Source organism: Artemia franciscana, chromosome 7 (assembly GCF_032884065.1).
Source record: "Artemia franciscana chromosome 7, ASM3288406v1, whole genome shotgun sequence".
Lineage (NCBI taxonomy): Eukaryota > Metazoa > Arthropoda > Branchiopoda > Anostraca > Artemiidae > Artemia > Artemia franciscana.
Window position 1 is genome coordinate 61,907,601 of NC_088869.1, and position 22,366 is coordinate 61,929,966.

At 31.2% G+C, this 22,366-nt stretch overlaps 1 protein-coding gene across 6 annotated transcripts in view; it reads left to right on the forward strand.

Annotated features, from left to right (window-relative positions):
• Positions 1 to 22,366, forward strand: part of LOC136029572 (glycogen phosphorylase-like) — a 302,996-nt gene that overhangs the window by 243,570 nt on the left and 37,060 nt on the right. For all 6 annotated transcript variants that reach the window (XM_065708067.1, XM_065708066.1, XM_065708069.1 and 3 more), the window contains 7 exons: positions 2,912 to 3,023; positions 5,601 to 5,746; positions 8,161 to 8,334; positions 13,262 to 13,408; positions 14,305 to 14,468; positions 17,103 to 17,217; positions 19,469 to 19,651. In XM_065708067.1, coding sequence (XP_065564139.1) covers positions 2,912 to 3,023; positions 5,601 to 5,746; positions 8,161 to 8,334; positions 13,262 to 13,408; positions 14,305 to 14,468; positions 17,103 to 17,217; positions 19,469 to 19,651 — 1,041 coding nt within the window. The remainder of the gene's footprint in view (positions 1 to 2,911; positions 3,024 to 5,600; positions 5,747 to 8,160; positions 8,335 to 13,261; positions 13,409 to 14,304; positions 14,469 to 17,102; positions 17,218 to 19,468; positions 19,652 to 22,366) is intronic.

A 22,366-nucleotide genomic window follows, 5' to 3' on the forward strand; every position in this document is an offset into this window, starting at 1 on the left:
CCTGCACGCAGGGCCGTATCCAGGATTTTTTTTCAGGAGGGGGAGTCTTACAAAAAAACTTTAAAAAACACATCAAAAATTTGTTTATATTCTGTTTTGTTACGTTTTTATGAGTCGGATAAACATTTCGGTGGGTGAGGGGGTGGGGGTTCAAAACCCCTAACCCCTGAATACATCCTTGCCCACACGGCATTAAAAGTGACTAGTGAATTATCAGTGGGTGCGCATTGTAACAGTTCAAGAATTAATTATTAGTATCGCTTGTTTTGAAACGGTGAGTATTATTCTGCCTACATTTTTTCCTATTCTTACTCCTTATCTAAATCCCATTCCTGTGTACGCACTTGTGATTTTAGATAGCCTGCATGATCGCATCATTGTCAGCTTTTGTTTTTAATCTGCATATTTGTGGCTGGAGTTAGAAATATTCTAAAAATAGCTGGCTGTGGATAAAAAAAAATTCAAATTTTCTAATAAAAACTGACCCGACAGTAGGATTGTACGCAGATTCTTAGAGCCTGGGTTCTTGGATATATCAGTATTTTTACGATTCTGCCTATAATTTTCAATATTTTTCATATTGTGTACTTATTTAACGTTTAAAATTTTAAGATTACTTTTTAAATATAATCTAGCAAAATATATAACTGATTATTTATTTATTTTGTAATTTTTAGAATTAGAAATGTTTTATACTGTTTTGCGAAACACAATTTCGCTTGACAACTATTTGTTCCATAGTTCCACAAGAGTCATGTACACAGGAAATTGTGTTGAGTTGGATTTTTTTTTTCTACAAGAAGAAAAATGAGGAACGAGGCGTTCTTGAATCGTGTTTGAATGACTCGTGCCAATGAGGCGTGTTTGAATTTATCTGTGCTCCCAGGAAAAACTAATTGAACTAGCCAAAACAAATAAAGCGGAATGCTTTATTTGAAAACAAATAAATTTATTTGTGAAAACTTTATTTGTGAAAACAAATAAAGCGGAAAAACGCAAAAATCAAAACTCAGTATGCCTATAATTTGACGCAAAAGGTCGGTGTAGCTGCGTTTGCGTTGCATTGAGCCCTTATTGAGATGAGTGTTGGGAGAACGGAAGAAGGTCTGGGCTTAAGAGGATTCGATATCAGAAAAATCGTTGGCTAACCACCCCAACAGCAAAGAAGCCTTTAGCGAGTTCCCCCAGGGGACTAGCTACCATTGAAAGCTATTGAGAATTTCTTATTTGACTCTGATATTTGATTGGAAAGACAGTGAAACGTGTGTCGGCCCGTCTGTCAATCAAAGTGGGTGAGACCACAGGAACTCCCTAAGCGGTAAGGTTAATCAAAGGACATTTCTTTTGTCCTTTGTCCGAAAAAACAGATTTTTTCGTTTTTTGAGCAGGTATGCTAGAACGCTCTTAAGGACTGCCTTTTACTGAAATTTAAAAAGGAAATTCTTCGTTTAATCTAAGAACGAAAATTTAAAATTTCTAATGACGACGGTTTTACTAAACTTAATATCTATATCTGGCGCAAAGTGAAAAAACTAAATGTTTTTTTTTAAGATTTCTACGAAATATAGTATCGGCTTTTATTTTTTTTTTTACCATTTATTCCGATCGCTTTTCCAAGCTCCACAAGTTGTGGGAGGACCGCCCCAATCAATTCTAAATAATTTGGCTGCACAAATTGAGAATAAGTTTTGTAATGGACGAGCATGGGTGAATCTTTAAAGTGTTGAATTTTAACTTATTACTTTAAAAATTTAATAAGATACATTTTTAATTTTTGAGGTCAAAATCGTTTTTCAGGTCTCTATCCTCTCTTTTAACTTTTGCTTCTACTGCTTTGGAACAGCAGCTATAAATTTTGGGGTGGTAAAAAAGGACGTAATGAGAGGGGTTTTCAAAATAGTTTTGAGTCAAGTCAGAATAATTGTCGCCGTCTTATTAACTTCCTCTTTTTCAGCATCTTTCAATTGGGTCTTTCACCAGAACTTTAGGTGGACTTTCAAAGAACTTTTAGCCTAAATTGTGAATATTTTTTTATTCTGTCCTTGAGTATGCTCATACTTGATGCTTTCTTTTAATTGTTGTATAATTACATTAAATTATTTAAGTTACATTACTTTTTTTGTTGTATAATTACAACAGGGACATTAAACAGGTGCGAAGATTACAGTATTCAATTTTAGATATTTTAAATGGGATTTTTGCTAGTAAAAAACTATCATTTAATGGAGTTCTTATTTTACTTGTTCTCTTTTCTCTGCTATTTTCAGATTTTGTATATTTAATTATATTTACCTTATCTTTATAGAACCTTTGATCTTGAGAGCTAGATGGAATGCTGGATATCGAATAAAACTATTCAAGTCTTTGTCTTCAATTTAGAAAAATAGGGAATAAATCGAAGTTTAAGTTTCTAAGACATGCACTCTATCCCACGCTTTCTTGTCTGCTTCAATCCTATTGCCTCTTTATGATGTTCTAATCTTTCTGTTTCAATGATATACGAATTGGTCATTTACCCAATTGATCAACTTTATAAAATCTCATTTTAAATCCCCTTTAAATCTCTTTAGAATATAAAATTCTAACTTCCCAAATATCCCTTGATATTCTTTAGGCACTAATTCATGGCTTGACCAAATGAATTTTCATATTGGATCCTTCTTGTTTTACAATTTTGGAATATTTGTGAAGAAGACGCAGTTTGTTCGGTGAGAAAGCCTTTGGATTTAAATGCTCTTAAAACGCTGAAAGAAAATGCCACATCTGCCCAGGCATTTAAGCAAAGTAGTCCGTGGTATCGCAAATTTGTTACTCGCTGCTTTTTGGTTTTCTTTTTCTCCTCTTTCTGTATTTATTTTCTTTTATCTTTCCCACTAGAGTTTATGCTTTATTAATGCTATTTGTTTTTTAGGTAATCTTTGCCATGCCATATGATTCTCCAATTCCTGGCTACAAGAATAATCATGTTAACACTATGCGTCTTTGGTCTGCAAAATCACCCCAAGAATTTAACTTGCAATTCTGTAAGGATTTTTATGCTCTTCTATTTAAAACCTTAGGATAGTTGACTAAAGAAGAGTTTATGATTGGCTCTTATGGTTAAGATCAATAGTTTATGATTAAGAACTAAATATATGATTGGCAAATGTAGCTTTGAAATCACTGGATGTTGGTTTTTGTTTTATCAGGGTTTTTGATGTAATTGGAAAATTATAAATTCCTAATTAATGCAATAGAACTTATAACACTAGGTTTACACTCTTGATATATTTTTTGTTAATTATATTAGAATGTTTATTTTTATTTTTTATTTGGAAAAGTGGATTGACATTACAGTTCTATCTGAAATTAGGTTGGCATTTTCCTTTTGGAGAAAACGAACTCTACTTGGAATTCAGTTATGTGGTTTTGATAGAAATCCAAATTAAAACCGTTGAATTGTATCTTAAACGTCGGAAATCATGGGGAAAGTGAGAATTTTTCGGTTTTTGGAGTAAGGCACAAAAGCCCCAACTCATGGGCATAATTTTATTGAAATAGGTGAGGTGGTTGTATGCCCAGGAAGAAAGGGGGAACCCTATTTTTAAGGTCAGCTGAACTTGTTTATTGAAAAGGCGTGTGGTTGTGTCAAAGAGTAAAGGGAAAACCATACTGCATGCTAGTGAAGAATCTAAGTATTAAATCAGACTGAACTTTAAAAAAATACTATAAAATTAACGAAAAAATTCTACTTTTAAAGAACTTTTGTATAAACGTCATTCATTCAACAGCGTGGTTTACGAAATTAACGAAAAAATTTTCCTGTTAAAGAAGTGTTGTATAAACGCCATTCATTCAAAAGCGTGGTTTATGAAATTAGCGCAAAAATTCTCCTCTTAAAGAAGTGTTGCATAAACGTCATTCATTCCACAGCGTGGTTTTGACTTAACAAACTAATATGACGAATAAAGTCACTATTGCCCAACGAGTTTGCATCCTTTTTCGCGTCGAAGAGTTTGTGAGCATTGTTAAACAGTTTGAGCTGAATGTATTCCTGTAATTCTGCAATGGGGAGTTATATTGTGTGCAATAAGATGCTTGAATCAGCTCGAAGGTACGCTCTTTTAGGTCACTCAAAAAATTATTTGGCTTAATTGTTTTTTATATTTTATTTTATTCTCTTTTGTATGCAGGATTTATTGGAGTTCATGTAAACTACCTATTTAAAGTATTTATTTTATTTGTTTTATCTAGTCATTTTAATTCTTGTGTTTTTTCTCTCTCTTTTTCTTTTTTTCTCTCCTCTGTGAGTAAATGATTTTTTTTCTAAACTAGAGACTCGTTTGTCTTCCCCCTTCCTTGCAGACCCAAGACCCTTTGGGGGAGTAGTAGAATGCATTATTGTATGTAGCTGTTCGGATTAGAAGTTCTCTTTTAGTACCAAGGATATGAGAATAAGCCAGTTTTTGTCCCCACCTAATCATACCGGAAAATGACAATTTTCTAAGATTTTGCTTTTGGTTGTTTCAAAATTCTGACCTTTTTGGGCAGTATCATATTTTCGTCAGTGTAGCTACATTGATCCATGAAAACACATAAGAAAAAGTAATTAGTCGTATTTGACAACGCTTTTCATCTGTGTAGCTACATTGATCCATGAAAACAAATAAGAAAAAGTAATTAGTCGTATTTGACAACGCTTTTCATCTGTAAAAAAATAAAATGAAAATTAAACATTAACTTTCTGTTGATTCCGTAAGACTACTACACCTATTAAGGAAGCCTACACCTTCCGAAGCTGTTTACTGACATAGTTTCTTAGTTTATTTTATGTGGATTTTTTATCCACATTTTTTCTTCTCTTTCTTTTTTATTTCCTCTTTTCTTCTCTTTTATTCGCATTTTGTCTTCTTCTTTTCTCTTTTCTTAGATTTGCCGATCATTACCGGCGAAAACCTCATAACTTCATGTGAAATCTTTTTTTTTAATAAAAAGAAAATTAGTTCCCAATTTTTTAGGATATATAGTTATGGAAGTTTCCATTTAACCAACTTAAGCAATCAATTTAATTTGCACTGTTTTTGGCATTTCAAGAAAAATCACTTGCAATTCAGAGTCGCTCTATTTCATATTTAAAGTAAAAAAAAAAAAAAAAAAAAAAAAAAAAAAAAAAAAAAAAATGTATTCTTTCACTTTGAATATGGAATAGAACGATTCTTTTTTTCAACGATGTTTTTAACTGGTCGTGTAAACAAAATAATATTAAAATATTATCTTTTGTTCTATTTCTTTGAAGTTCACCTTTTTGAAGATTCTTTTCCGTCAAAGATGATCACGAGAAGAATACTCCACGTGTGTTTATATGTGCGGCTTATCTTTTGTAATAAATTATAAATGAATCTATGAATTTTATGTTAATTTTACGTAAATTTTAATGTATTTTAAGGAAATTCATATCGTTTTATTAGCCTTGCTCTTTTTTATATGCTTCGCTCGATTATACTCTGATTAAACGTATTGTATAAGATAGAAATAAAAATTCCCTACTTCGATTCGAATTTGTCCATGGTTTAACTCTCCTTTTCTTCTTTGAACAGCAGCTAATCAGGATCTATTTTTAGTTAACAGCGGAGACTATATTCAGGCTGTGATCAATCGTAATTCAGCTGAGAATATTACGCGGGTTCTCTACCCCAATGATAACTTCTTTGAAGGCAAGGAACTCAGACTGAAACAGGAATATTTTCTTGTTGCTGCCACTCTACAGGTTGGTACATCAAAACACTTTATTAGTGGTTAACACAACTCGGCTTCAAATAGATTTCAATTTGGCTTCAATGTCAAATTCGAATGGCTCTATGAGAGATCTAGCACGCAGATGACGTCCGTGGACTTCAGTCGAGTTTTTTTCAGTGTTTTAGGAGCATTATTGCCTACGTTGTGACTCGGCCATGTCAGTTGACTGATGAAATGGTTCCAAGGTGTAACAGCGATTTCAAGGCTAGAACATCTGTACGAGGCGGACACATAGCCCTTTGTACTGCATAAATATAAAGTAAAAATTCGAGAAAGTATGTGATGCATGGCTCCAAATTGGTATTCCAGAATTTGCCCGTAGGTGCGAAAATTCTATAGAAAAAATAGCAATAACCGAAATTTTAGCAATATGAACTGTTTTCTTGTTGCTATCACTACAGGTTGATGTCTTAAAACAGTTTATTAGATGTTAAATCCGAATTTGGCTTAAATAGATTTCAGATCTTCGATGTCAAATTCGACTGGCTTTACGAGAGATCTAGAACACGGCTGACGTCCGTGGAGAGTGTAGTTTCAGTAGGGTATGAAGTGGTTTATAAACAGTTGTCAGTCTAAGGCGGACATAGCGCTTTAAACTACCTAAATATAAACTGAAAATACTAGAGAGTAAGTGGTACATGCCTCCAAACCGATATTCTAGAATTTGCCCTAGAATACAAAAAGTCTATAAAAAAAGAAAATAAAAATTGAAATTTTAACCATACGAACTATATCCTTGTTGCTGTACCTCTACAGGCTGGTAAGCTGAAGCTGCTTATTGATAAAACCGAATTTTGTTGAAGAAATTCAAGTGTTTAAGCTTAAATCTGTTCATGAAAGGAAAAACGACTACTGTACAAACAAATTTGTTTTGTGTTTAATAACTAGAATGTTTTCTAATATTTATTAAATCTTCTTAGTGTTTTGTTTTACTAGTTAAAGATTATATAAACAAATAAGATTGTTGGTTAAAAAAATCTTTAATTAGTACTCTTTTAGTAAATTTAGTAAATAATATACTTGAGAAGCTCATGTTTATATTTTTGTTACCAGTATTTTTGTTACCAGTTGAATGGTAAAAGCTAACTTGAATGCTGAAAGCTAACTTTGTTGCGTCAAAACAAAAATGATAGAAAATACAAGGAACTACTAAACACAACAACAACAAAAAACAATAAGTAGCAAATGCTATTTCAAGGTCAACGCAATAAAATATATGAAAATAACTAATCAAATATTGCATAAAGGAACTAGAATATGCTCTCTGTTGCTGAAGTGATATTCTCGCGAAGTAAAAGTTTACTGGCCTTTTTTCTAGTTAGTATAGCATGGGGTTTAGTTACCAAGCTGCCGTCGGAGGGGAAGAAGAATATGAGGGTGAAAACCAGACTGTAGGCATTTCAGTCCGAAATCCATGATGAGTGTACATCGTTCGATTTCCAAGGAGGTCAAATGAAGTTGATTTAGATAGTATTCATAGGAAGTAAAGCAAGGGCCAAGGATACTTTTTGAGCCGTTTCTTGAATTTCTTAATTTTAGATGCGTGATCTTTGATGAGATATGGATGGTAATCGAGACATGTGTATTCAACTGAGGATCGAATATAAGAACAGTAAATAGTTCTTCAAATGGTGATCGGAACGCTAAATTTTTTTAAGTAGAGTAAAGGATTTTAGCAGATTCAGTCTGCTTATTTCAATTAGTAATTGTAATTTAAATTAAGGAATTTAATTAATTTAAATACATAGGACGCGCAGATGGATCTAGTTTTAAGAAAGGGAGTTAACTCAAGGGAGCTTTTGTTTTGCTGGTCAAAGTAAGTTTAACCTTATCAATCTGTGGTTCACTGTCTCAAATAAGGGATTGTTACAAAGTCCTGTAGTAAGGATCCTAATGTCGCAAGGTAAAGAAAGTTGTCATTTATAAGCTTAAATCGACTTCAGTGATTTCTCATAATACTGTTTAAAGCAGTCACAAAGGATAAGAGGCCTAATTTAGTTTCCTAGGGAAACCCACAAGAAATGCTGGTACAGTTAGACGTATCCCTATTTGGAAGTAGGATACAAGGCTCCTGATTAGACAAAAACTGTACTATTTGTATGATAAACCTCTGCTCACCGATTTTTTTTTAGCTTATTGGATAATTTTGCGGTCCAGACTGCCAAAGGCTTTTGAAATATCAGTATACTGGGATCAGCATAGTCTAAATACCGAAAGATAATATCTAACATTGATACAATATAGAGGTTTGTACTATGTTCTGGTCTGGTCATTATTTGGGCTGCAAAAACTGTTTGGATTGTAGTTTGTTTTTCTTAGGGAAAAATCTTGTTTATTTTACAGTTAGATTTCTATCTATATTTGCTCTTTATCATTTTATGTCAGGATATTATTCGACGCTTCAAATCTTCGAAGTTCGGCGTTCGTGAACCAATTCGTACAAGTTTTGAGTCTTTCCATGAGAAGGTAGCAATACAATTGAACGATACTCACCCTTCAATGGCTATTCCAGAGCTCATGAGGATTTTGATCGATATTGAAGGTCTTCCCTGGGATACGGTATTATTTTGAGATTCTTTATTAATTTTTTAGCTTCATCGAACCTTGATTAATATTTTTTTCCCTGAATGCTATAAAAAATGCTCTTCAAGTGAAAACGTTTTTCCTATTAATTCTCTTCAGGAGGATTCAAGTTAAAAATGTTTTACAGTCGAAATGATGGAAAAAAAAATCTGTATTCAGAGCCTGGGAATTACACTTTCCACTGAAATGAACAATACTGTAGCAGATTGATAAGGTAAGTAACTGTGCTAAGAAATACTTAAGTAGTAAATAATCAATTATTTATAATTGTCAAATTTTTATTACTATTACTAGCTGTTGGGGTGGCGCTTCGCGCCACCCCAACACCTAGTTGGTGGGGGCGCTTCGCGCCCCCCCCCCAAGCCCCCCCGCGCGCGTAAGTCGTTACGCGCCATATTAGTTACGCGCCATTGTAGTTGTGTCCCTATGTCCCACCTGTGAATATAGATATATATATATATATATATATATATATATATATATATATATATATATATATATATATATATATATATATATATATATATATATATATATATATATATATATATATATATATATATATATATATATATATATATATATATATATATATATATATATATATATATATATATATATATATATATATATATATATATATATATATATATATATATATATATATATATATATATATATATATATATATATATATATATATATATATATATATATATATATATATATATATATATATATATATATATATATATATATATATATATATATATATATATATATATATATATATATATATATATATATATATATATATATATATATATATATATATATATATATATATATATATATATATATATATATATATATATATATATATATATATATATATATATATATATATATATATATATATATATATATATATATATATATATATATATATATATATATATATATATATATATATATATATATATATATATATATATATATATATATATATATATATATATATATATATATATATATATATAATATATATATATATATATATATATATATATATATATATATATATATATATATATATATATATATATATATATATATATATATATATATATATATATATATATATATATATATATATATATATATATATATATATATATATATATATATATATATATATATATATATATATATATATATATATATATATATATATATATATATATATATATATATATATATATATATGTTTTTAACTACGTAAAACTTGCGAATATACAACATTCTTTGCTGTCCCATTGTCTGTGCATATAAATAGATTGTCAGGTTTACCGACTCTTGAACATGCAACATATAATGGTCCATGGGAAAACAATCCGTATTCAGATCTATACCTCATGATTCTAATGATTGCCCTTGAACTTTGTTGATGGTGATTGCTAATCGACCATTCCCTGAGTCGCCATCGTCATTTATATATCCCCCTGTGCACCCCGGCGTCCCCTTTGTAGTTATGTCCCTGTGTCCCGGTCGTCATTTATATTCCCTGTGTCCCGGTCGTCATTTGTGTCCCGGTGTTCCAGTCTGTGATTTCTCTTTGAGTGTCCCGGGCGTAATTTATATTCCTTGTGTCCCGGTGTCCCGGTCGTCATTTATATCCCCCTGTGCCCCCCGGCGTCCCCATTGTAGTTGTGTCCCTGTGTCCCGGTCGTCATTTACCTTTTTTAGTTTTTTTTCTTCTTTTGTATTAGTGTGAAATAATTCTGACGTCATATGCGGACAAACACGCAACGACATATGCGGACAGACAGACATAACCCACAAACAACTTATTTTTATATATATTTATTCATATTTTTTTAGTTTTCTTTTTCTCTTTTATTTTTCAGTTTTTTCCTTTTTTTTAGTTTTTTTCTTTTTTAGTTTTTAGTTTTTTTTAGTTTTTTACCTTTTTTTAGTTTTTTTTGGTTTTTTTAGTTTTTTAGCTTTTTTAGTTTTTTTATTAGTTTTTATTTTTTTTGTAGTTTTTGCCTTTTTTTATTTTTTTCAGTTTTTTTTTAGTTATTAGATTTTTACCTTTTTTTAGTTTTTTTTTAGTTTTTTAGCTTTTTTAGTTTTTTTTTCTTTTTAGTTTTTTTTGTAGTTTTTACCTTTTTTAGTTTTTTTCTTCTTTATTAATATTTTTTTAGTTTTCTTTTTCTCTTATTTTTCAGTTTTTTCCTTTTTTTTAGTTTTTTCTTTTTTAGTTTTTAGTTTTTTTTTGTTTTTTTCCTTTTTTTAGTTTTTTTAGTTTTTTTAGTTTTTTAGCTTTTTTAGTTTTTTTTATTAGTTTTTAGTTTTTTTTTAGTTTTTGCCTTTTTTTAGTTTTTTCAGTTTTTTTTTTAGTTTTTAGTTTTTTACCTTTTTTTAGTTTTTTTTAGTTTTTTAGCTTTTTTAGTTTTTTTTCTTTTTAGTTTTTTTTGTAGTTTTTACCTTTTTTAGTTTTTTTTTCTTCTTTTGTATTAGTGTGAAATAATTCAGACGTCATATGCGGACAAACACGACGTCACTCGACAGACAGACAGACAGACATAACCCACAAACAACTTATTTTTATATATATTTATTCATATTTTTTTAGTTTTCTTTTTCTCTTTTATTTTTCAGTTTTTTCCTTTTTTTTTAGTTTTTTTCTTTTTTAGTTTTTAGTTTTTTTTTAGTTTTTTACCTTTTTTTAGTTTTTTTTAGTTTTTTTAGTTTTTTAGCTTTTTTAGTTTTTTTATTAGTTTTTATTTTTTTTGTAGTTTTTGCCTTTTTTATTTTTTTCAGTTTTTTTTTAGTTATTAGATTTTTACCTTTTTTTAGTTTTTTTAGTTTTTTAGCTTTTTTAGTTTTTTTTTCTTTTTAGTTTTTTTGTAGTTTTTACCTTTTTTAGTTTTTTTCTTCTTTTGTATTAGTGGGAAATAATTCAGACGTCATATGCGGACAAACATGACGTCACCTGATCCACAGATCCACAGATCCACACACAGACAACTTATTTTTATATATATATAGATTAATCTTTATGTATCATCATTTACTAATTTAATTTTAAGCTTTAAAATAATTAAGTAGTAAGTAATTAAGCATAGTAAATAATATGCCAAAACTTGACTGAGGACTTGAACTGGCTCTGTAGTGGAAGCTCTCAGGGGAGTAGAGCCTGCAAAGCTTGTTAAGGTAGTAAGCCAATGTAATTACTATGACGTTATGTTGAGACGAACCAACACTGATGTGATTGTTGCTACCCCAGGAACTTGTTTTTGTGGGGAGCCACGAGATGATGAGTGGGTATTGTCTCGAGGTCTTGGTGTATATATCCATTATAGGATGGAGCGTGTTTTGGCAGCAGCAGAGATACCCTTCACCATATTGGTTAAGGGAGAGTGCTTCAAGTTGAAATTTGATCCCCCTGCGTTTTAACAATTTCTGTTCGAGCCGTTAAGCAAGAATTAGTTCTTGAAGGAGCCCCCATACAGATGCAAACGTTCTATGTCCTTGACACCAGCCTGATTGCCAAAGTTGACAATTTTTGGTGACCTATTGTTCTTCTTTGAAACAGTGTATGCAAGAATACCTGTTAATTTTTTTCTGATATTTTTAGGGAGTACTGGTTAGAAAGGGAACTGTTTGACCTTATAATTAAGATTTGCGCAGACAATATTTTATATTTTTTTATTCTACATGCGAAGAATTTTTATGCTCATGATGAAAGTCACCCATAGCTAGACTTGTATTTGTAAAACCATTTCTTGTATCTTAAATTAATTTCTAATGAAGTTTTATGTTCACAATTACTGCTTATTTGAAATCTACCACGAAAAAAGTGAAATGTTCTCGCTTTTATGATTAATCAGTAATTTTCCAAAAAAAGCCAAGTGTTCTCCTCAATGAAACTTAGGTTATTCAAATTACAAAATATTCGTCGAATATGTCCATTTGTGCTTCATTTTCAGTTCAGCACCACTAAAGCTACTAAGAAAAAAAGAAGAAGCAGATTTCTAAAATTAAAAAAAAGAAGCAAAACAATAGATGGTAGGTTGCATAAAAGGTTTATTTTGCCTCCCCAATTGTTAACCAATAACAATTTGTTACCTACAAATCACTGGAACATAATATTTTGTCTGAAAAGTTAAAAGTGAGATCTAAAGAAGGATTTAAAAAAGTATTTTAAATTTAAAACACATTTATAAAAATGTAAAACAAAACTATAGCATACAAAGGTCATCCATGGTTGTTTCCTAACTGATGAAATTTGGAAGCTGTTTTTATTGGTCGAATATTTTGAATAATACGCTCAAAGTCCATCGCAACTTTAATCCCATAACGGGTGGATTGATGGAGAATGTTGCAATAATTGCTGGTAAAAATTTTCTTTGCCTTTTTAGGTGATAGACTACTCTATTGATCCCTATTAGTATTAAACCTGGTCCTGGTCTTCAAAACCTTAGCTATTTAGATGTTTCTTCTTTAATAAAAAAGAACTCGTCAGTGTAATACTAATTTAAAAAATATCAGTCGAAATCTGTTATTTTACGTTCGCTAATTCCCTAAGAGGTCAATTTAAACGAATTATTATTTTGTATTTCTAAAACTGATGCTTCCATTTTTATTCGTTTCCTATAAGCACTTCAAATGCTCGTAAGTATTTTTATATCTGGTGCTGGTCGTCAAAAGACCTCAGCTATTTAAATAATATTACCTATTTCTTTAATAATAAAAAAGAACCCAGCAGATCACTACAAGTTAAAAGAAGTATCAATTACAATTTATATTTTATGCTTGCTAATGTTTTCCACAGCAGGCTAATTTATTAAAATGATTTTGTTCATTCCTAATAGTTAAACTTCTATTTTTATTGTAGGCATGGGATATTACCGTGAAGACATGCGCTTACACCAATCACACTGTTCTCCCAGAAGCTCTTGAAAGATGGCCAACCTCTCTGTTAGAAGTCATATTGCCAAGACATTTGGAGATCATGTACGAAATAAATGCCAAGCATCTTGATGTAAGTTTATAATTAAAAATTAGGAAAATGTATTTGAAAATAGAAGTGAACATAATTAGTGGTGGAGGTGAGGGATGACAACCTCTGTCTGTATCTCGCCATTACAGCTTTTTCTGTTTACATCATTACTATTTATTTTGGATTTTCGCTGCTTTGGATCTCATCTTCTAACCAAGTTAAATATATTTAACATTATAAGCTGAGGTAAAACTATGGCTAGTCAAAATTATAGTTAAAATGGAAAAATAGATAGTATATTTAACTAAAGAAGGAACAGGAAGAAAAAGAAAAAAATGTTTTGCCATATGAAAAACACGGAAATGCAGTAAGTTAATTTTACTACATTAAATAAAATCTGATCTGGGTAAATATGCAGCGCATATTTTCTTAGACTGGAAGTGTTACCCATTGGTTTCATTATTGAAAGATGAGGTATATAAAAAAAATATACTTCGATTGCTTCTAAAACTGATAGGCTATTTTTTTTTCTTTTTTAATACAATTGGAGCTTCTTCTTCAAGGTTTCCAACGTCTTTATAAACTATTCACTGCTGTTTAATCAATGAGCCAGATCATTATTGTCATGCTGTAACGAAACTCACCTACAACTCAAAAGGAAGAAAAAGGTATTTTAGTTCTATTGCTGTTAGATTGAAAATTTCCATGGGGAAATAAAAAAAAAAAAAAAAAAAACAAAACAAAAAAAAAAACACTTCTTTGAAAAATCTTGATGGCAATCGTTTCCCTTATGGGAGGAAAACTGTTTTTTCGCCATCTATTATGTTTAATCAGCATATATTGTATAGATGGCAATATAGGTATTGGAAAAAGTAAATTATGTTTATCTAACTACCGCATTTCTTATTCTAATTTGTTTGCTTTTCTTCAATTTTTAGGAAGTTCGAAAGAAGTTTGGCGATGATGCTGACAGAATCCGGAGAATGTCAATTGTTGAAGAAGAGGGAGTTAAGCGTATCAATATGGCCTATCTGTCCATCATTGGATCTCATGCAATCAACGGTGTTGCTGCCCTTCATTCGGAAATTATCAAAGCTGATATGTAATTTCTTTTTGTTCTTTTTTTTTTTGTGTGTGTATATGCCATGACACAACAGCGTCAAGCCTTTGGGCTGTCACAGTAAAATCAAAAATAAATAAATAATAATAATAATAAACTGAAGAAAATAGACAAGGTAAAAACATATAGTGCAAGAAAGAAATTTTAACTTTTTTGTCCTATCTTAGTAACTAGTTTGATATTATGCAATCCTTGTGAAGCTCAGATTTGCTTCAAAATAATTTGAAATTTTGTTTAACTTTTCGCTTCCCATGAGAAGTTAAAATTCATAAGAAGTAGACTTGATTTATTTGACCTAAGTCCTATCCATCTTTCAAGATTGTCATTGCGCCTCTTCTCGTAATGGTGTGGATGTGCCTTCTATATACAACAAGAAGTAGGTGGAGAAGAAATTGGAGCTATAGAGAAACGTAACCGTAAAAAAGCCATGCAAGGTTCAAAAAAAAAAAAAAAAAAAAAAAATGGACAAATGGGACAAACTTTGTGAGAAGTTAATTGAATATTCAGCCATTTAGTTGTTATAAGGATTACAGTTTCTTGAGCGAATTTATTCCATGTTCTCTAAATTGTGCTTTCAAGGATATGTTGGCCATATCTTCGGTTATATATTGTCCGGTATATTTGAAATGCATTGTTGTTGTAGTGTTTCTTCAGGATTCAAAATATTTTATGTACAATAATAAATCATAAATGATATCAAAATAACAAGTAAGAAACAGTCACAAATGGTGGAAGACCACAAAGGAGGCCACCCTGATGCGAGAACATCACAACAAAATTGAAGGCTAGAATCCGTTATTCATCAACCCCAACATCCATACCAACTTTCGAATTTTTGAATGAATACTTTTTAAGAAAAAGCGGACAGGTTAAAGTGCTCGTGTACACGACTGAATTTGTAAAAAGATTTGTGACCTCGTATATTAACCGTGCGAATTATTCATTATGGTTTGATGAGATACCAAAGGTTACCTTGGTAACCTTTGGAGGTTACCACAAGACCAGTTCTTCAAATATGATATTATCTATGTTGTACCTCTTTGTAAGTGTTCAAATCATAGTTTGTTTTTTTTTTTACTATTGTCTAACGAAAGTATTGCCTTACCCCTTATTTTCAAGCATTGAGGAGGGGAGGGGTAAAATAATTGTAGACGGAAAATGTTAAACAAATTTTTTCCTCTTTTTTACAAGCATTTGCTTTTATTTTTTCAATAAAGGCAATTTGTAGCTTTTCTTTTCCATAAAATTCCCAATCTATATTGATCTTTCGCTCTTAGATGCTGTTGCAGATTTTTGGCTCTTCCACACGAACACTTATGTATTTTATGTATTGGGTGTGGGAAGTGAAGTTTGGAGTCTTTAGGAATCAAAAAGTCTTTTGGAGTCAAAGCCTTTTGAATTCATACCTGTAATTTGTCAAAAGATTTCTATACTAAACGACTTATTTTATATGTTTAATTATTATTTTTTTAATTTCGTAGTCACATATTCGGTGCAACAGTAAGATCAGGAAGGTTCCATGCATTTTAAATAGAATAAATTATGTAAGATATAATATTTCAGCGGAGAATGAACCTCGCCTTCCTCTCCACCATAGAAGGAATAGAGAAGTAGATATACCGAAAGATAGGGAATCAATAGAAATGGGAGCTTGAAAATACCTTAATGAGGCATAAATTAAGCTCTGAATTTATTCCTGAAAGTTTTTTTTTCAGGAATGATCTTTTTCGTTCCCCTTAGATTTTAAAATAATTTTTTGGGCCGTTTTAATTGAAAAATGTCCTTTTCTGGTATTTTTGCTGAAAAAAAAATGGAAAAAAAATGACAGATTTGCTCCGTCCCGAAATTTTCGTGAATTGACGCTACCAGTTCGAGACTTTTCTCGTCCTCTGATCATCAGCCTAGCCCAAACAATGAATTCGTGAATCCGTTTTGTACCTACCTTTAAGCCCTGGAATAAATTCAGCCCAAATTAAGATCTCCACTGACCAATCCTTGTGTGGAACGTATTATTGTTGATCTTTTGCCAATTACTTCTAGGCCCACTCATAAGAATCCTCTTAAGATTGATCATAATCAGGTTTGCAGAAACAAAATTCATTGAATCTTGAATATTTTATGAAGAATCAATAATTTCTTAAAAACTAAGCTTGAGCAAAAAAAAGGAGTAACATTTTTGAAAATATCTATCAGAAGATCCTTGAGCCGCTATTAAAGGTTCGACAATTGACGTAAAATATAGTGTTGTTGCTAGACTGTACCAAATAGGCCCAGGGTAATTTTTTTCCCCACTGAGGGCCTTTGTTACAAACTTGTTGGAATATCATGTAGCCTAGCTGGTAACTATTTCCCATATGTTTGAGATGACACCAAAATCATCAAAACTTGTGAAGCCCTACTTAAATGGATTCTGTTATTGGCTGTCAACAAAGAAGCTCAGGTGTGAACATGTTTATGGTTTTTTAGTTAAATTTCAGATTTAGGAAGTTCTAAATCTTCTCCCACTTTTTCCCCTCCCCATCTCAATATCTAGCCCCTCCCCATCTGCTCTTGTGTATTTTGATGTGATATTTGGTGTTTTCTAAAGATAAATTGATGTTCTTATTTTAATTTTAGTTTCCGTGACTTCTATGAGATGTATCCTGAAAGATTCCAAAATAAAACCAATGGAATTACTCCAAGACGTTGGCTACTACTCTGTAATCCAAACCTTGCAGATGTTATCGCCGAGGTAAATTTTTTGATCAAATGTAACAGTTACCGTAGTAAAATTTACTATTCTTAACAGAAACAGCTGCGATCATCTACTGAAAGTTGTACTTAATGATAAATTTATTTTGTGCGATGAGGCTGAGGGGTATAAATTTGTAAATAGGGGTAAGCTATACCAAATATAAAAGAAATTGCGGGCAAAATATCATAAATGTAGAAGTGAAGGGGGGAGGGGCACAGGATCAAGCACCCACATTGTCCCCTTACATATACGATGCTTTGCCTTTTATGTAAGAAAAAAAGAGAATTTTGTCATGGGCCAAGGAAGAAAAAAAATAATCAAGATCTGAGTCCGTTCAAATCAAACACTTAAGTATTACCCCTCCTTGGACCTGAATCCTCATTGGATCAAATTAAACTTTAATCCTCATTGAATTAATAACCTCTCATTGGATTGTAGGCTCTAACTTAAAAGTTACCCTCGACTGCAATAGTTTCCTATTTTGAATATTATTTAAGCTGCTTAAAACACTCTTTGAAGTTAAAGTAAAAGGGCTTTTAATAGTGGTGAAGAGTGACAATAAATGTCTTGCTTCAAGGAAACCATTCGAAAATTCAAGACGTTACCTTTTTGGTATGGTATAATCGATGAAAATCCATGTTTACGTTTTCTTATTCTAGTATGTTGTTTTTCATGACAATCTAATAGTATTTTTTTTTTCTATGTTAATTGTAGAAAACTGCGATTCTTCCAGTTTCTGATAAGTTATGTGCTAGGGACTGCAATGACGAGTTTGTGCATAATCTGTAATGCTTCAAATCAAGGGTGCCCAGAGGAACATTTTAGCCACTACCCCACCCCCACCGCGCTCTATTAAAGAAATAAATATTAACTTTCTTAACGTTTGGAAACGCACTTTTATGACAAAAAATAAGTTTTTCACCCCTCCCCCTCCTCCCCAGGGAAAATCCCTAAAACCCGCAAACACCCTCAACTTTCTAAATTCTGCTTGGTTAGTACCTTGGATCTGTGGCCTGCTAATCCATTTTGTTTATTCGATATATGAGCCCAGTTTCTTCATATGGATTCCAGAAGCTAAGTCTCGTTTAAAAATAAGACCTTGTTTGTTTGGTCGCCTGAAGAAAAGTAATCACTTTTGTGGCAATTTTATTGTCCAATATTGGTGTGAAATCATTGTGGATTTTGTTTGCGGTTAATATTTGTCTTACTTAAATTTAATATTGCTGAAAAGTAATTATTAGCACAAAAGATGAAAAATATCATGCTTTATCAGTGCTAAGGACGTAAATTTTGAAATGTTGAAGTACTAGGCCAAAAAATGGAACTTAAGCACATACAGCATTTAACGGGAGAAGTAATGATTAGTTGTTTGGTCTTAGCTCTCACTGCTTAATTAGATGATTATCAGATGTGTAGGTAAGCTAGGGCGATCCCCACGAAAAGGCGTTTCTGCATGAGACAATAAACGGTCATTTAGCTTATTCTAATTCTGAATAAAGATATTGGGGTAACCCTTTAGAGGGCTTAGAGTAGTGACATCATGATATTTAGCACACTCAACCTCTGCAGACTGGGTTGTCAACTTTAGTTGTTATCTATTAGTGCCATTCTACAGCAGTACCAAGTATCTGGTTAGTTTATTGCCGGTTTGTGATTCATCTGTGGAAAAGATTAAAATTTGGTAAAAAAAACATTGCTGATTTGATATGATTTTTCTAAAGAGACCCCAATTAGAATTAGAATTTACCTTTAGAATTAGAAAATTATTCCATGAGTGCCATCATTGGGGTGGATTTTAATTAAGGGCTGATCGTTCAAAGCAACTAGGCAACCGTTTAAACTTAGAGTTTGTCTCTTAATTTTGAAAATTGTCACATGAGTAGCATTATTTTGTCTTTTTAAGTAGTGATTCATTTTAAGTAGTAAAAATCAGTTTCCCCAACTCTTTTGAAGCCTATCAGGGACAAACTACAGCAGTAATCAATTAATTAGCTGATTAACTGGAAGTGTTTGATTTATCTGTTAGAAAAGGATTCAATTTGATATAGAAAATAAGCTAATCCAAAGCATCAAAGCATTTGTCTGTTTGTTTTGGTGGTTTTATTTTTTTTTATTTTTTTTTTTATTTACAGTTCAGGGTCTTGTTCATAATTTATATATCTCCTTGTTTATAGTAAAAGCTGTTGGTGTTAAAAGAAAACTTGTAGTATATTGTTTAAACTAATTTTTTTTTATTTTTTATTTTTAGAAAATTGGTGAAGAATGGACCGTTCATCTGGAACAACTGGCTTTGTTGAAACCTTATGCCATAGATGCCAACTTCCAGAAAGCTGTTCAGACTGTAAAGCAAGAAAACAAAATGAAACTCGCTCAGTACCTGCAAAAAGAATACGGCGTTGATGTTAATCCTGCTTCCCTTTTTGATTTACAGGTTCGCCTTAATCCCTTCTCTCTTTGACATGTTTTTGTTTCAAGCATTTAAATATCTATTTGTCTTTTCCTTTCTTGGGTCATTTTTCTTGAGATATACGACTTAATTATTTTTTACACATTTTTCTTTGAAATGTTTATTTTAGTTCTATTCTTCTCTTTCTTTTGCATGTATTTTTTTTTAAATTTTTCTTGTTTCTCTTTTTGCTCTACAAGTTTGACTTGCTGATTTATTTTTTGACATAATTTACTTGTTTACTTATTTAGTTATATTATTTTTATTTCTGACATTAAATTTAGTTTTTCTCATCGTTTCTTGAGACAATTTCCTTGCGACGTATAATTAACTCTTTTTTGACATGTTTTTCCTTTTAGATATTTCCTTAGTTTTACTCTTCTGTTTTGTAGATTTTTATAGACGTTTTTTTTTAGATAGGACTGCAGGTAGAACTGTATTCCAATATCTAAAGTATAGTCCCAGCTCAAGCTTTTTCTCTATAAAATGTTTTGTTATTGATTAAAGAAGATTATCTAAGAAAAATACATTTTTCATACATATTATTGTCTGAGGAATAGTCCTTCAAACGACTAGATGATTTTTCTTAAAAACATCTAGAAACATCCTCATTTATTTCTATTTTAAGCTAATGAGCCTTCTAAACGGAAATTTCTTAGGGACCAGTATATTATCCATTAGTGTCTCCAAGCAATCCAACAGGAAGAAGAAAAATATATTTGACCTTAGTCTAGCTTCAAATGAAACGAGCTGGTGCAATAGACCGTATTCATCAATCGCATTGACGATTAATTTTAGTTTCCCTTATATTCAAACAATATTTTATCTATTGTCTTCCGACCCCCCCCCCCCCACAGAAGAAAAGTGTCGGAATTAAAAGATGAGGCTTGAAACGAATCAGAATTTTTGTACTTAAGTCACCCGTATGAAAATGTGAATTGAATTAGCTGTGAAAATTCCCTTTTAAGTGCTCTTATTTAACTTTGCCTGTTTAAAGGATCAAATTTTCAAAGAAACCTATAAACAGGTGTTTACCCCTTTACTGAAAACTTCTTGAAACTTTTCTAAAACTTTACAGTAAAACTATGGCAAATCGTCAAGCATTTGTATGTTGTCGTATCATTAAATTAAGCAACTCTTATTATTTTGCATTCTTCTTCAATTATTAAATTGTCCAATTCTTTATAATATATACAATTATATTTCAAAGCGGAACAAACTATATTCAAACACAAAAGAAATTTATACAATTGGAGACGTAACTTACTATTTATAGGAAGTTTCTATTTATATGCACTAAACCTTTCAAAATGAGATTACCTATTATGACTATGTAGCTAAGGGAGGTTGATTTAAGAATACCCATTATCAGCTCATCAATACAACCAGCAAAAAATCTCTTAATTTCAAGTCTTTCGTTTCATTATACTCTGAAAGAACACGTCCCAATCCATCTTGCAAAACGCCATATAGTGGGTGAGTCCGCAGTCTATTTGGATAATTAAAAGCCCTTCAAACTATTGCTAATGGTAAAGAGTTGGTACGCACCGAAGATCTAAATCTAATATACTTAACTGGTAATTTTAACTTATATAGTGTTCTTCACAAAACCCCTTTAATATTTTTGTATAAAAATAAAATAGTCGAAGCACTTTTATCAGCACTTCAATGCTGAATGTCCTAGTTTTTAAAGTTCTAACTTTTTGAAAACGTCATAATTTTCTGTACGACTTCGACTATTACTCCATCTGTAGGAGAAACCCTTCTCATCCAGCAGTTTTTTAATCTAGAATTGACATTCTTTATAAAAGATTTAAAATTTCTTAAGGTTAGAACCATTGAAGCAGAAAAGACTCCATTTGTTTAGTCGGCTTTGTTCCACACGCTTCTACACTTACAGTGGGTCTATACCTAAATACGTATTATACCCAACATTTTACCATCTGCATACTCCTATATGTTCATTTGTTGATTCAATAAAAACAAGGCAAGACCCCTTTTATGACGACAATATGTTATTATTCTCTGCACGTCATACATTTGTTTGATGTATTGAAACTGAAAAAAATCCGTTTGCTTAAGTCGGGCCCGTGCTCTATAATTCTGCATTATAATGAAGAAAGGGCAATAACTTTGATTTGAATAATTGTTTTTATGTCATTAAACTACTGGCCTCCTTTAAGAATCAGTCATTTTTATGTTCTGTATTGTGTAACATTTTTGGAGGGCTCACAATAATCCCTTCCAATAGCTCACATGTTTCTTATTTTTCTTATACATGCGTGGATGCATAATAACATTTATCATTTTCAAAAAAGTAGCTTGAGAGTTTCAACGGTGTTAAAACTACGTAAGTAGTTCAGACACATTGAAAAATCCTTTCCCAGCCTTGAACAGCAGCTGCCAGGGCTAGGCCTAAAAAAAAAACAACAACATAATTAATGCTCCTTTTCCCAAGTGATTTTTATCTTACGTTTCGATATAAGGATGGAAAAACCTAAGACTTTTCTACCCTTCAAAAAACAGTACTCACCAGACGACCACCGTATCTCATTTAATAAGAAGTTGGGAGCACACTCATTTACGACAGTTTTATTTCAATTCAACTGTAAATTAAGCCTAGGAATATTGCAAAAACGTTCTCTCAGAATGTAAAGTAGGATGCTGATAAGCCTGAAAAGAAAATAGTAGAGCAAATAA